This window comes from Mchenga conophoros, linkage group LG6 (assembly GCF_057382185.1).
Source record: "Mchenga conophoros isolate Kocher_MC1m ecotype Shallow Benthic linkage group LG6, M_conophoros_male_GT1.1, whole genome shotgun sequence".
NCBI lineage: Eukaryota > Metazoa > Chordata > Actinopteri > Cichliformes > Cichlidae > Mchenga > Mchenga conophoros.
In genome coordinates, this window is record NC_140531.1 from 6,837,873 (window position 1) to 6,851,849 (window position 13,977).

A 13,977-nucleotide genomic window follows, 5' to 3' on the forward strand; every position below is an offset into this window, starting at 1 on the left:
ATAATAGGACTGTTTTGATTTGATACTTCGGGTATGGATAATGTGCATGCACATTGAAGTAATTTGTTAGTTTTCTGGTTACTGTGCTTGACTGTGTGACCACTGAAGGAAACGTGCATTTTTCCTTTCAATTCATGCAAATTAAATCCCACTTTTGCTTTACAGATTAGAATGTAAAACTTTCTGCCCTTGAAATCAGAATTTGATAATTAGTTACTTTCAGCAAAAATGTCTGACACAACTTCACCTACTTCCAAGGTGCATGGAGAGGATGATAGAATTCACAATGCAGGAACTCCAGCAACACTTAAGGGAAGATGAACAACTTTAATAATTGACCAACGCGCTTCGGCTTGTGGCCTTCATCAGGGTCATAGTAAAACATTGTAGAAAATTGCATAAATACAAGACAGGAAACAGAAAAAAAATTCAAATTAACCAATCACGCATGTGTTATTTTGAGACAGGTGGGGATTATGTCTCCTCCCCCCCATCCTCATCATTAATGATCTAGTCCAGTATTTACTTGGGCGTGACTTAACCAATTAACCAATACCTACCTGTTATATGTCAGATGATCTATAATTAGTTACTTTGACAGACAGTAGTAGTCAGTTGTCTTCACCACCACTTCGCTGTCATTAAAGCATTTCTACACCTACTGTCAGCCAGACAAAATAGTTTGGTTTTACACAATGTTAAGACAACTTTTGACTTTGTTGACTTTCATTTACACAATGTTTCTGACACACACACTGGGGTGAGCAACCTTTGCATTTAACCGATGGTCTACTGCTACATGTATGAGCAGTTTAAAGAACTGCAACTTCAGTGCTAAGAGCTTCAAAAATAATGTGCCAAAGTAAGTGAGGCATAAATATAAATGGATGCACAATGGAGAGAACTTTAGCTTTCTACAGTGAACATGGCAATGTTTTGGCAATGACCCTATACTTGACCCTGTGTTCAAGATCAAATCCTTCTAACTAATATGCACTAAAAACAATTGACATTATTACTAAACCCTAAACCTATCCCTAGGTCTGGAGTTTAGGTTTGGAATGATCACCAAGGTTTAGTGCTACTATGCCATTATATTCACACCATTCAGAGTAAGAGCAGACTGCATTGTTCTTGGCATTAACAACCAGAACAGTGTTTTGCTGTGTGCATACAACAACAAAATAACTCAACAAAAAAATAGCACAATACTGCTGTTTATTTGGGGGGTTTAATGCCTTTATTTTGAAGTAATATCTTCTAAAATATCTAGAGTGTGTCTAATAATAATGTATAACATTGTATAAAATAAAATCGTGTATATTCAAGCAGCTGATTCACATGCTTTTAGTTGTTTGGCAGGAGGAGGTGTGTTTTGTATAAAGTAAATTCAGGGTTTCTATATGAAATACTCAAAGCACTTGTTCCTCTCATCATCCATTTCCTGGGTCTCAATCTCAAACTTCTTCATGGCAATGAAATACTGAATAAACGGCTCCCCAAGGGCACTGCGGATGACATGATCCTCCCCCAGCGCCTCCAGAGCTTCGTCAAGCTTTACTGGAATGGTGAACTCTTTCTGTTGGATAGGGGCTTTGTTAAGACTGCTTTCAACATTCAGGTTTCTTCTGATACCATCCAGTCCTGCAGCCACTGTAGCTGCAAGAACAATGTAAGGGTTGGCCATGGCTGAGCCCAGCTTGTTGTCAATGTGCGTCTCCCTCCCGCCGTGACACTTGATGTTGAAGGAGCTGCTGTTATCATTGCTGCCACAAGTGGCATACAGCAACCGCTTGGGGTCTTTGATGGTTTTGGCAATGTGACTTCTGCAACCCAGGCCAGGTGACATCAAACAGCTCAGGGCAGCAGAGTGGGTCAGGAGGCCTGCCAACCATTTTCTACCAATCTCAGACATCTCGCCTGCTTTCTCTCCACTGTGGAAAAGACTCCGTCGCCCATTAGCATCCCACAGGCTATGAGAGAGCACCCCAGCATTGTATAGACCATCGTCAGTAAAAAAGCTGGCAATGTAGCTGTGTTTGCGAGCCATTTCTTTGATGCCGGTGCGGAAGGTGAAGGCGCTATCAGCGGCAGCAATACTAAACTCTGGCCTCAGGTTGATCTCCATCTGCCCAGGGCCACTTGCAGAAGCAATGCTGTCTATGTCAGCCCCCATGCAGTACATGCTGTCCACTAGCTGTTGGAAGAAAGGCAGGTCATGGTTGCTGAGCAGGGTTGTGGCAGGAAACAGGAGTGTCTTTGGTCCAATCCGGTCCGGCGCTCCTAGTACACAACATTCATAGGTGAAGGATGAGTGCAGGGAGAAACCCAGGCTTTGGAGCTGACCGAGAAGCTGCTTGGCAATGAGGCGAGGCGAAGTGCGAAGGGGGCTTCCGGTCACGGTGCATGGGTCGCATATGACCCGTGCTGTTTGTTCAGCCCAGGGTAGGACCCTAAAAGTCGAAAGGTCAGGGATCAGAAGGACATCACTACTGAAATTGGCAGTGTTTGCATGGTCCACTTCATTGCTTTGTGGGCTCAGGGTTAGCTCCAAATAGCTTCTTGGCATTGGTACCCCATATACTGCTTTCTCCTGTGAGTGAAACATATGCATTAAAGCACTTCTCACCTTTCGTTAGAAGGGATAGATAGATAGATAGATAGATAGATAGATAGATAGATAGATAGATAGATAGATAGATAGATAGATAGATAGATAGATAGATAGATAGATAGATAGATAGATAGATAGATAGATAGATAGATAGATAGATAGATAGATAGTAGGGGTGCAACGATATTCGTATCGATATTGAACCTTTCGATACAGTGCTTTCGGTTCGGTACGCATATGTATCAAACAATACAACATTTGTAATTTATTTTATCAACTTTCCTTCTGACGATGCTGTCTGTGTTGAGCGCTCAGTGAATCTGCGTTCGACTACTCCGCCTAGGCTGCACTGTCGAGCATCCACTGAGCATCCACTGAGCATCCAATGTTAAGCATCCACTGATGCTTAACATTGTCCACCCCAGCTGTGAAACTCAGAAACCAGTCTTACTTGTTATCATCTATCGTCCACCTGGGCCTTACACAGAGTTTCTGTCTGATTTCTCAGACTTTATATCTAATTTAGTTCTGAGCTCAGATAAAATAATTATTGTGGGTGATTTTAACATCCATGTAGATGCTAAAAATGACAGCCTCAACATGGCATTTAATCTGTTATTAGACTCAATTGGTTTCTCTCAAAATGTAAAAGAACCCACCCACCACTTTAATCACACTCTAGATCTTGTTTTAACATATGGCATCGAACCTGAACATTTAACAGTGTTTCCTGAAAACCCTCTCCTGTCTGATCATTTCCTGATAACATTTACTTTTACAATAATTGATTACACAGCGGTGAAGAGTAGACTTTATCAAAGTAGATGTCTTTCTGAAAGCACTGTAACTAAGTTTAAGAATATAATCCACCCACTGTTATCATCTCCAATGCCCTGTACCAACACAGAGCAAAGCAGCTATCTGAACACTACCCCAACAGAGGTCGATTATCTTGTTAATAATTTCACCTCCTCACTACGTACGACTCTGGATACTGTAGCTCCTGTGAAAACTAAGGCCTCAAATCAGAAGTACCTGACTCCGTGGTATAATTCTGAAACACGTACCCTAAAGCAGATGACTCGTAATCTGGAGAGGAAATGGCGTGTCACAAATCTAGAGGATCATCATTTAGCCTGGAGAAATAGTTTGCTGCTTTATAAGAAAGCCCTCCGCAAAGCCAGAACATCTTACTATTCATCACTGATTGAAGAAAATAAGAACAACCCCAGGTTTCTCTTCAGCACTGTAGCCAGGCTGACAAAAAGTCAGAGCTCTTTTGAGTCAACCATCCCTTTAACGTTAACTAGTAATGACTTCATGAACTTCTTCACAAATAAAATTTTTATCATTAGAGAAAAAATTACCAATAATCATCCCACAGATGTAATATTATCTACAGCTACTCTTAGTACCATTGATATTAAGTTAGACTCTTTTTCTCTAATTGATCTTCCTGAGTTAACTTCAACAATTACTTCCTCCAAACCATCAACGTGTCTTTTAGACCCCATTCCTACAAAACTGCTCAAAGAAGTCCTGCCATTAATTAATTCTTCGATCTTAAATATGATCAACCTATCTCTAATAATCGGCTATGTACCACAGGCCTTCAAGCTGGCTGTAGTTAAACCTTTACTCAAAAAGCCATCTCTAGACCCAGCAGTCTTAGCTAATTATAGGCCAATCTCCAACCTTCCTTTCATATCAAAAATCCTTGAAAGAGTAGTTGTCAAACAGCTAACAGATCATCTGCAGAGGAATGGTTTATTTGAAGAGTTTCAGTCAGGTTTCAGAGCTCAGCACAGCACAGAAACAGCTTTAGTGAAGGTTACAAATGATCTTCTTATGGCCTCTGACAGTGGACTCATCTCTGTGCTTGTCCTGCTAGACCTCAGTGCAGCGTTCGATACTGTTGATCATAATATCCTATTAGAGCGATTAGAACATGCTGTAGGTATTACAAGTACTGCGCTGCAGTGGTTTGTATCATATCTATCTAATAGACTCCAATTCGTGCATGTAAATGGAGAGTCCTCTTCACACACTGAGGTTAATTATGGAGTTCCACAGGGTTCAGTGCTAGGACCAATTCTGTTTACATTATACATGCTTCCCTTAGGCAGTATCATTAGAAGACATAGCATACATTTTCACTGCTATGCAGATGACACCCAGCTCTATCTGTCCATGAAGCCAGATAACACACACCAATTAGTTAAACTGCAGGAATGTCTTAAAGACATAAAGACCTGGATGGCCGCTAACTTTCTGCTTCTTAATTCAGATAAAACTGAGGTTATTGTACTCGGCCCTGAAAATCTTAGAAATATGGTATCTAATCAGATTCTTACTCTGGATGGCATTACCTTGGCCTCCAGTAACGCGGTGAGGAACCTTGGAGTCATTTTTGACCAGGACATGTCCTTCAACGCACATATTAAACAAATATGTAAGACTGCTTTCTTCCATTTGCGCAACATCTCTAAAATTAGAAATATCCTGTCTCAGAGTGACGCTGAAAAACTAGTTCATGCATTTATTACTTCCAGGCTGGACTACTGTAATTCATTATTATCAGGATGTCCAAAAAACTCACTGAAAAGCCTTCAGCTAATCCAAAATGCTGCAGCAAGAGTCCTGACAGGGACTAGAAAGAGAGAGCATATTTCTCCTGTTTTGGCTTCCCTTCATTGGCTTCCTGTTAAATCCAGAATTGAATTCAAAATCCTGCTCCTCACATACAAGGTCTTAAATAATCAGGCCCCATCTTATCTTAATGACCTTGTAGTACCATATCACCCTATTAGAGCGCTCCGCTCTCGCTCTGCAGGCCTACTTGTTGTTCCTAGAGTATTTAAAAGTAGAATGGGAGGGAGAGCCTTCAGTTTTCAGGCCCCTCTTCTGTGGAACCAGCTTCCAGTTTGGATTCGGGAGACAGACACTATCTCTACTTTTAAGATTAGGCTTAAAACTTTCCTTTTTTCTAAAGCATATAGTTAGGGCTGGACCAGGTGACCCTGAATCCTCCCTTTGTTATGCTGCAATAGATGTAGGCTGCCGGGGGATTCCCATGATGCATTGAGTTTTTCCTTTCCAGTCACCTTTCTCACTCACTATGTATTAATAGACCTCTCTGCATTGAATCATATCTGTTATTAACCTCTGTCTCTCTTCCACAGCATGTCTTTATCCTGTCTTCCTTCTCTCACCCCAACCGGTCGCAGCAGATGGCCGCCCCTCCCTGAGCCTGGTTCTGCCGGAGGTTTCTTCCTGTTAAAAGGGAGTTTTTCCTTCCCACTGTCGCCAAAGTGCTTGCTCATAGGGGGTCATATGATTGTTGGGTTTTTCTCTGTATCTATGAAGCGCCTTGAGGCGACTTTTGTTGTGATTTGGCGCTATATAAATAAAATTGAATTGAATTGAATTGAACACAGACAGCATAGTCAGGAGGAAGAGCGCAGGGCAAGCTAGCGAGACAGAAGTTAAGCTCTCCTTGCAACATGGACCTCCCCCACCCTCATTCAGATCTGGCGTTTGGAATTATTTTGGTTTTCATGTGACGTATGACCCTGAAGGTAAGCGAGTCATGGACTAAAGTAAAACAGTATGTTGGATGTGCCATGCAATGCTTAATTACATTGGTGTGAACTAGTGTGTTAGCGCAGTTAGCTCGTTAACGTGTTGGCCGTCTAGCCCCATGCACGGGCGATCGGCGGTAGCTCGTTAACGGAGATTTGCCTGTTGTGGCGTTAAGGTCATTTCAACGAGATTAACCTGAAAGCACTAGTGGGAACACAACGAATATGACTGCACATTTACGCCGACATCATCCTAGTGCAAAGACAAAAACAACAAGCATGCTACTAACTTTAGCCGAGTCATTTAGACAGCTGTTAGCACATGATTCTCCTTATGCTGCTGAGAATATAGCCCAGAAGAAGCGGATAGTATAGCTTTTATTTTGGAAAGAGACATTTCTCTGTAATAAACTCTCTTTTCCAAAGATGAGTGATTCCTCAATCAGATACAGGGCTTGCAAAATCGCTAGCCCGACGTCCCGGAGCTAGCGATCTTTCCAGTCGGGCTACAAAAATCTCTCTGCCCTGCCCGTCGGCTATTGTAGGAAAAATATATGTCAATGCTTTTGCATTCTTTCAGAAATGTAGCTGGGTAATTATGTTATTGGCATCGGTGAGCCACTGTCAATATGTGACATATTGAAATCGCGTTTGAATTTGCGCTTGTTTTTTTGCTTTCACTTTGCAATGACAGCACTGATCTGTGAGTGATGATAATTTGTGCACCAATTCCTCTGACATCGTCTTATTAATCGTTAGCTTACTATGCAAACATGACAAGTGAAATCTCCCGCAGCAAGCTTAAACATGTGAGAGGTTGATCGCACAGAGAATCGCTGAGCTTATGTGAGTCCGTGTGTAAAAGTAGCAGTATATATATTTTAGTTCTGCTGAGCCAAATAAGACAGGTCGGGGTGAAGAAGTGACAGCCAAAGAAAAGCTTACCACAAAACGGAGAAGTTATGACAAATCAGACTATAAGGCAAAAAGAAAGTGCAGCTTTATGGTTTCATGGACAAAATAATTTCTGTGGCTGCAATATGACGAGCTAAATAACCAGGGCTGCACATAAGTGGTCCGCAGGTGCGCATTCGCTGTCAAAATAAAAAACGCGCACAAGGGTTAGGGTTAAATTTAAAAACTGTACTTTTGAGTTAAAATATATATTTATAATTTTAATAAATGACAAATTAAAAAGGCATGAACATTTTTTTGTATCGAAAAAATATCGAACCGTGACACCAAAGTATCGAACCGAACCGAACCGTGAATTTTGTGTATCGTTGCACCCCTAATAGATAGATAGATAGATAGATAGATAGATAGATGTGCATTACATGGAAGAAGCGGACAGGTACTGTCTTGGACCTTGACACCCCATGGAGGTCAGTGGCTTCAAAGCGGACGAAGTTGATATTGTCACGTGCTATTTGTTGTTTAATTTGCTCCATGGCTGCAATGAACCTCTGGTTCCCAGAGATCTCAATAGTGTCTTTTCCGTTATCTGTGGGAAACAGTTTGAAATATTTGCAAAAACATTTGAGAATCTTTCATTTTAAATATAAAGTGTCACACTTTTGAAAGAAAAAAAACATGTTGTTTTTTAAGTCAGAGATTTCATAATCAAGTTCAAGTAGCATCATCAGGACCACCCTAGACAAGAAACAATTATCTGGTTTAAGATAAGTTTCAAACAGTTTGTCCACAGGCAGCACAGTCAAGTGGATATTACAGCTTAAAACACCTCACTGTTAGTCACTGAATGTAATACTATGAGCAGAGAAAGCCAAATCCCACCAAAAAAATCCTTAAGCTAGACCTCATATATTGTTGTCCCAGATTCTTTTAAATGTAGAATAATGAGAGTTTATTACAACACTAATTTGTTTATTTTGATTAAATTACCTTTAAGAAGGTTTTAAATCATATGAATTTTCCAAAAACAAAAATGTGTCCATTTTTTATATTCAAGACAATGAGAAATATTCAGTATTCAGCTTTTATGAGCCAGTAATTTCTAATCGTTTTCCGTGAGCAGAAAGGTATCATTCCAAGTCTAATTATTTGCCAAATATATACTTTTTCAACATAAAATATTTCTTCCTTTCTATCAAGAACAGTGTAACTAAATCTAATCAAACTTCACCAACCTGTATGAGAACCGCCAGTCTCTCCCCAGGAGCCACCACTCACATATGTGTGGGTCCTGACTTCAGGCTGCCTATTTGTGTTGGCACTGAACCTGAACGAGCTGGATGAATCCATGGTAGAAGGCAGCTGAATAGATGTGCTATCTCTGGATCTGGGCCCCCTTCTGGAAGCATCAGAGTGTGGTTTGAAGGTGCTGAACACCCTGTGAGAGTTTCCATCATCCTGCCGTCCATCCGTCCCTCCACCACTAGTGCTGCTTCCGTGGAGATACGTGTAGGGACTCCCTGGTTTCCCCTCATGTCTTTCCCGGATACTGAGCAGGGGACTGACCCTCAGGATGGTCTTCAGCTCTTCCATGGTCTGCCTTGGAACACCCATTTTATCATAGGACAACCTGGTTTGACATGATGCCTCTGTGGTCCAGTCGTCCCCAGCGTCAGCTTCATCCACAGAGGGATCATTAACTTGCTCTGGGGGCTGGTGAGGCAGAGGGCCAATGGAGATAACTGTGGGAGTGTTGGGAGTTACTGGTGTACCGACGGGACCATGGATGATGGATGGGCCACCTCCTCTGCTATTCCAATCCATCGGAGGCACATACTTCCCAGTCACCCTGACTCCTTTCTTGCTGCCTAGACTCATCCCGGTGCCATCTATTTGGTCGTTGCTTCTATTTTGGCCTTCCTGGAAAACAAACAATGGCTCTGTCAGAATAATGGTAAGAGAAGGTCAAGTTATGCATGAAAATGATTACCAAGAAGTGTAAGCAATCAAATCTGAAATCATATTGAAAGACTTCTAAATTAAAAATACAATCCTCCAGGTATTTTTAAAAAAAAGTGAAGTAATATATATGAAAACCCTACCAATGGACATTGCTCAATTAAATTCAAATCCAAAATGTAAATGTCAAGTTGTTACCTTGAAATCTTCAGAGTCATTCATTTCGTTTTTTGTACTCATGTACTGGGATTTGGATATTGATAGCCCCCCCTGTGAAAGAGCTTCACTCGCACATTAATTTTTATAGACAATTGGTACAATGATGACGGATTAGAAAATTCTTTCTGCCCCACAAAACAGCCACGAGAATCCAGCTGGAAACTGACATCAGCCGGCCACTGGTGGACACTGAAGCACTGCTGCTTTGAGCTCATTGGTTGTTTCCGAGACCAATTCAGTGGCGCTTTTGTGTCACCGCACAGTAAAACTGCAGAGCTCAGCAGTTCTGTGTGTGTTTCCAGAAAGATATGGGAGCAAAAGTATTTATTCCACACAATTATAAAGAGCAGACAATAGCAGCTGATACTGACAGTCTAAGCATTTAAGAACTGCTACAGGGCAGCGTGACACCAGCAACATAATTTTCTTAATTACTCAATAATAAATGGTGCCACTTTCTAATGTGTTTTATATTTAAATGCGGTGCCACAATATCTAAGTGTACTATTAAAACAATTGTAAAAGTGGTACTAAATTATAATTTAAAAATAAACCATAAGCCTAAATCATTACAGCCATTAATTTCAGCTTACTAAAGCAGATAAAAACATGTGAATCAGTTGGCTACTATGCATTCTGGGGGTTTTCAGTGAATCACAAAACAATCCTTCTTATTTTCCATTCCACCTTTTATGACAAAAATCTTGTCTTTAAACTGCTCAAAAATGTTAAACTTTGTACCACTTTATGTCTAGATCAAGTACCACCTACTGCATGTGATACACGTGTTACTGCTGATACAGCCAAGTCAAGGGATGTGTTACATTTATTTAATTCATAACTTTATTGAAATATGACCAAAAAAATCATGATGAGTATGTTAAGCTTTTTTATGCAGCTGTTTTTTATCCTTTCAATATAAGTTAACCTATCATTCCAAACAGCGGGTAGTCAAAACTGCGCCTATATTAAGTATTTTTATTTTTTGTCATTTACATTTACATTATTATTATTTTTATAACAGTAAAAAGTTCATGTGGAGTCTGAAACAAAAAAATAGCAACATATTTTTTAGCTCTTTGGCAACAGCAGGAAGGAAAAACTCCCTTTTAACAGGAAGAAACCAGGCTCAGGAAGGGGGCCATCTGCTGTGACCGGTTGGGAGAGAGAAGGAAGACAGGACAAAAGACAGGCTGTGGAAGAGAGACAGAGATTAATAACAAGTATGATTCAATGTAGAGAGATCTATTAACACACAGTGAGTGAGAAAGGTGACTGGAAAGGAAAAACTCAATGCATCATGGGAATCCCCGGCAGCCTACGTCTATTGCAGCATAACTAAGGGAGGATTCAGGGTCACCTGGTCCTGCCCTAACTATATGCTTTAGCAAAAAGGAAAGTTTTAAGCCTAATCTTGAAAGTAGAGATAGTGTCTGTCTCCTGAATCCAAACTGGAAGCTGGTTCCACAGAAGAGGGGCCTGAAAACTGAAGGCTCTGCCTCCCATTCTACTTTTAAATACTCTAGCAACAACAAGTAGGCCCCGCAGAGCGAGAGCGAAGTGCTCTAATAGGGTGATATGGTACTACAAGGACATTAAGATAAGATGGGATATAATTATTTAAGACCTTGTATGTGAGGAGCAGGATTTTGAATTCAATTCTGGATTTAACAGGAAGCCAATGAAGGGAAGCCAAAACAGGAGAAATCTGCTCTCTCTTTCTAGTCCCTGTCTTTTCAGTGAGTTTTTTGGACATCCTGATAATAATGAATTACAGTAGTCCAGCCTGGAAGTAATAAATGCATGAACTAGTTTTTCAGCGTCACTAAGAGACAGGATATTTCTAACTTTAGAGATGTTGCGAAAATGGAAGAACGCAGTCTTACATATTTGTTTAATATGTGCATTGAAGGACATATCCTGGTCAAACATGACTCCAAGGTTCCTCACAGCATTACTGGAGGCCAAGGTAATGCCATCCAGAGTAAGAATCTGCTTAGATACGATATTTCTAAGATTTTCAGGGCCGAGTACAATAACCTCAGTTTTATCTGAATTAAGGAGCAGAAAGTTAGCGGTCATCCAGGTCTTTATGTCTTTAAGACATTCCTGCAGTTTAAGTAATTGGTGTGTGTTGTCTAGCTTCATTGATAAATAAAGTTGGGTGTTATTTACATAGCAGTGAAAATGTATGCTATGTCTTCTGATGATACTGCCTAAGCTCAGAGTCGGGCAGCTCAGCGTTGCTGAAAAACTGTACTTCAGTGCGGTTATCTAAAAATGGGGTACATCCCAGATCCGGTCCTGTCTAGACCCATGACATATTCATATATGTCATATATACCCTATTCTTTGTTTCTTCCTTTCTGGAACTCTTCCCACATATGTGGCTTTTTTTTTTGGGGGGGGGGGGGGTGTTTTTTTTGTTTTTGTTTTTTTTCTGTCTGTTTGTTTGTTTCTTTATGCTGCACAGAACCCTGTGGAACCCCATAATTAATCTTCTGTGTGAAGAGGACTCTCCATTTACATCAACAACTTAGATAGATATGATACAAACCACTGTAGAGCAGTACTTGTAATACCTACAGCATGCTCTGATCGCTGTAATAGGTTATTGTGCTCAACAGTATCGAACGCTGCACTGAGGTCTAGTGGTAGTACAAGCATAGACATGTGTTTACTGTCAGAGGCTATTGTTATCATTAATTATGCTAAAATTTGTTAATTGAAAATCACAAATTTGATTTAAAAAATCTACATTAATTTTGATAATTCATGTATGTTACTTTTTTCAATAATCTTTATAAGAATTCATTTTAAAACTTAAGGTATGTTTGAGTGCAGTATGTATTTTACCACAAAATATTGATGAACGAGTGACTCGATGATACCTTAATCAATGCTGGGCTACGATGAAGTCATCATGATCAGGATTTTTTCAACTGTTTTTCTATTTTTTGTTACCTGCACACTTCTGTTTAAAACAATGTTAGCCATGGTTCACTGTGACACATCACAATGTAGTATAATGATTAGAAGTGGAAATTTGCAATCAAAGCAAAGCTTATAATATTAAACACAAACAGACACACATATTTCCAGGGGTAGAACCTTCTATTATTCTTACTATACTAATAAGCCAATTTCTTTTTAAAGTCTGAAAGGTTGTATAAGTGGATTGAAAAATGTATGATGGAAAATATTTTTACAATTAAAATGACACAGCAGCACGTATACTGCTGGAGTCATGAATGACCCTATTCAATGGCTTAAAGGCTAGAAAGGTTCCAATTTTTACAAGGAACTTCTCGACAATTTCAAAGGACAAAAATATGTAATTTGGTACTAACTAAAGAGAAAATATGCATTTTCTTTTCCATTTAAATATTATTATTTGCTTATTACTAACAGTTTGATCCTTCATGTACATTATGTGTTTTGTTTTCAGAACATGCTAAATACTGACATATTGCTGGCAGCTTCCAGTTTATTCAAGTAATTAACGGGAATCCATATCATGTATAGTTAATCAGTCTTTTAATTTACTTGCTGAAAAATAAGTCAAAACTAAAGTTACCTAAAATAAGATATATACTATAACGGTAAATCAATAATAAATTACTTTTTAACCAATTTCATAAACCATCTTAAAAGAAGGTTTGTTCAGTATATGTTTAGTCGGGATTATTGTACCTGTTGTAGTTATTCAGTCATTCTGGTGCTCCTCTTACTCGATTCTGATGACTCAGAATTAGATCCTGATGACTTAAGAATTACTCATCAAATAGTATGACTCAGTGGCTCTAGAGATCAGCTTCACATCCTCTCAGCATTAAGTTTAATGCACATGTTAATGATCTGGCTTTTGTTCTTAAACAGGGAATTTATAAAAGATTAAGAAATAACTACTTTGATCAAAGCTTTTGTACAGATGCATGCAAATCAAGAGTAAAGAAAAAAGAGAAGAAAATCATGTGGTTTACGTCTATGTAGACAGATCAAACTTTGCATGTGAATACAGGCATTTGAATTTTAATAGGCATGTGAAGACATGTGAATACAAAGCAGATTTGATCAATATGACAAGGTTGGACGGTGGTGAATCTACAATACATTTAATTCTCAATTTATTTTTCCTTGATCATTTTATTAAAAAAATTAAACAAAAGTCCTTCATATTTTTAAACCGTTTTCAAATTTTTAAAGCAATAATATAATTATATTGAATAAGTAGTATCCCATGCTCCAGAAGGACTTCCCACCAGGGCACTTTGAGGGATGTAGTCAAATACCTTCTCCGTGTAGGCCATTATAACGTATTGGTTATGTTGTTGTCAGCAGTGGCTGTTTCTTTGCACGTTGAACTCCCACAGGATCTGAGCTATTGTGTTTTGGGTTTTTTTTTGTGCATCCTTGCTGAGTGTTCCATTTGATTTTGGAACTTTTAACCCATGCTTGTAATAGATGTTCCTGTAGACTATCACATAGATTTAACTTAACAGAACATTTAATACAGCTGCCATAAGGCAAGAGGCAGGGTGCACCGATGCAGGGATAACACAGAGAGACAGACATCCATCAGCACTCATATTAATTTCTACGGACAATTTAGAATCCACAGTTAACCTAACCCCTCTGACTGCATGTCTCGAGATTGTGGGAGGAAGGCAGAGTACCCAATGAGAACCT

General features: G+C 39.5%; 1 protein-coding gene across 2 annotated transcripts; it reads right to left on the minus strand.

Moving 5' to 3' along the window:
- Window positions 1-1,230: 1,230 nt before the first annotated feature.
- lgsn (lengsin, lens protein with glutamine synthetase domain) lies at window positions 1,231-9,455 on the minus strand. Of its 2 annotated transcripts, none has more exons than XM_085276021.1 (4): window positions 9,268-9,455; window positions 8,346-9,030; window positions 7,533-7,699; window positions 1,231-2,593 (listed from the first exon to the last, which is right to left on the minus strand). In XM_085276021.1, exons 1-4 carry the CDS (start codon window positions 9,307-9,309, stop codon window positions 1,400-1,402), a joined length of 2,088 nt encoding a protein of 695 aa, XP_085132147.1. In that variant the 5' UTR covers window positions 9,310-9,455; the 3' UTR covers window positions 1,231-1,399. The 2 variants fall into 2 exon arrangements, with proteins under 2 accessions (XP_085132147.1, XP_085132148.1); XM_085276022.1 differs by having other exon boundaries at window positions 8,346-9,026; window positions 9,268-9,321.
- Window positions 9,456-13,977: the final 4,522 nt, after the last annotated feature.

Bases quoted from the DNA above. Each gene is read 5' to 3' on its own strand.
- lgsn (XM_085276021.1), bottom strand. From the start codon at position 9,309: ATGAGTACAAAAAACGAAATGAATGACTCTGAAGATTTCAAG. The intron at 9,031-9,267 runs GTAACAACTTGA...TTTGTTTTCCAG, and splicing joins ATGACTCTGAAGATTTCAAG to GAAGGCCAAAATAGAAGCAA. The intron at 7,700-8,345 runs GTTGGTGAAGTT...TGTTTCCCACAG, and splicing joins GACTGGCGGTTCTCATACAG to ATAACGGAAAAGACACTATT.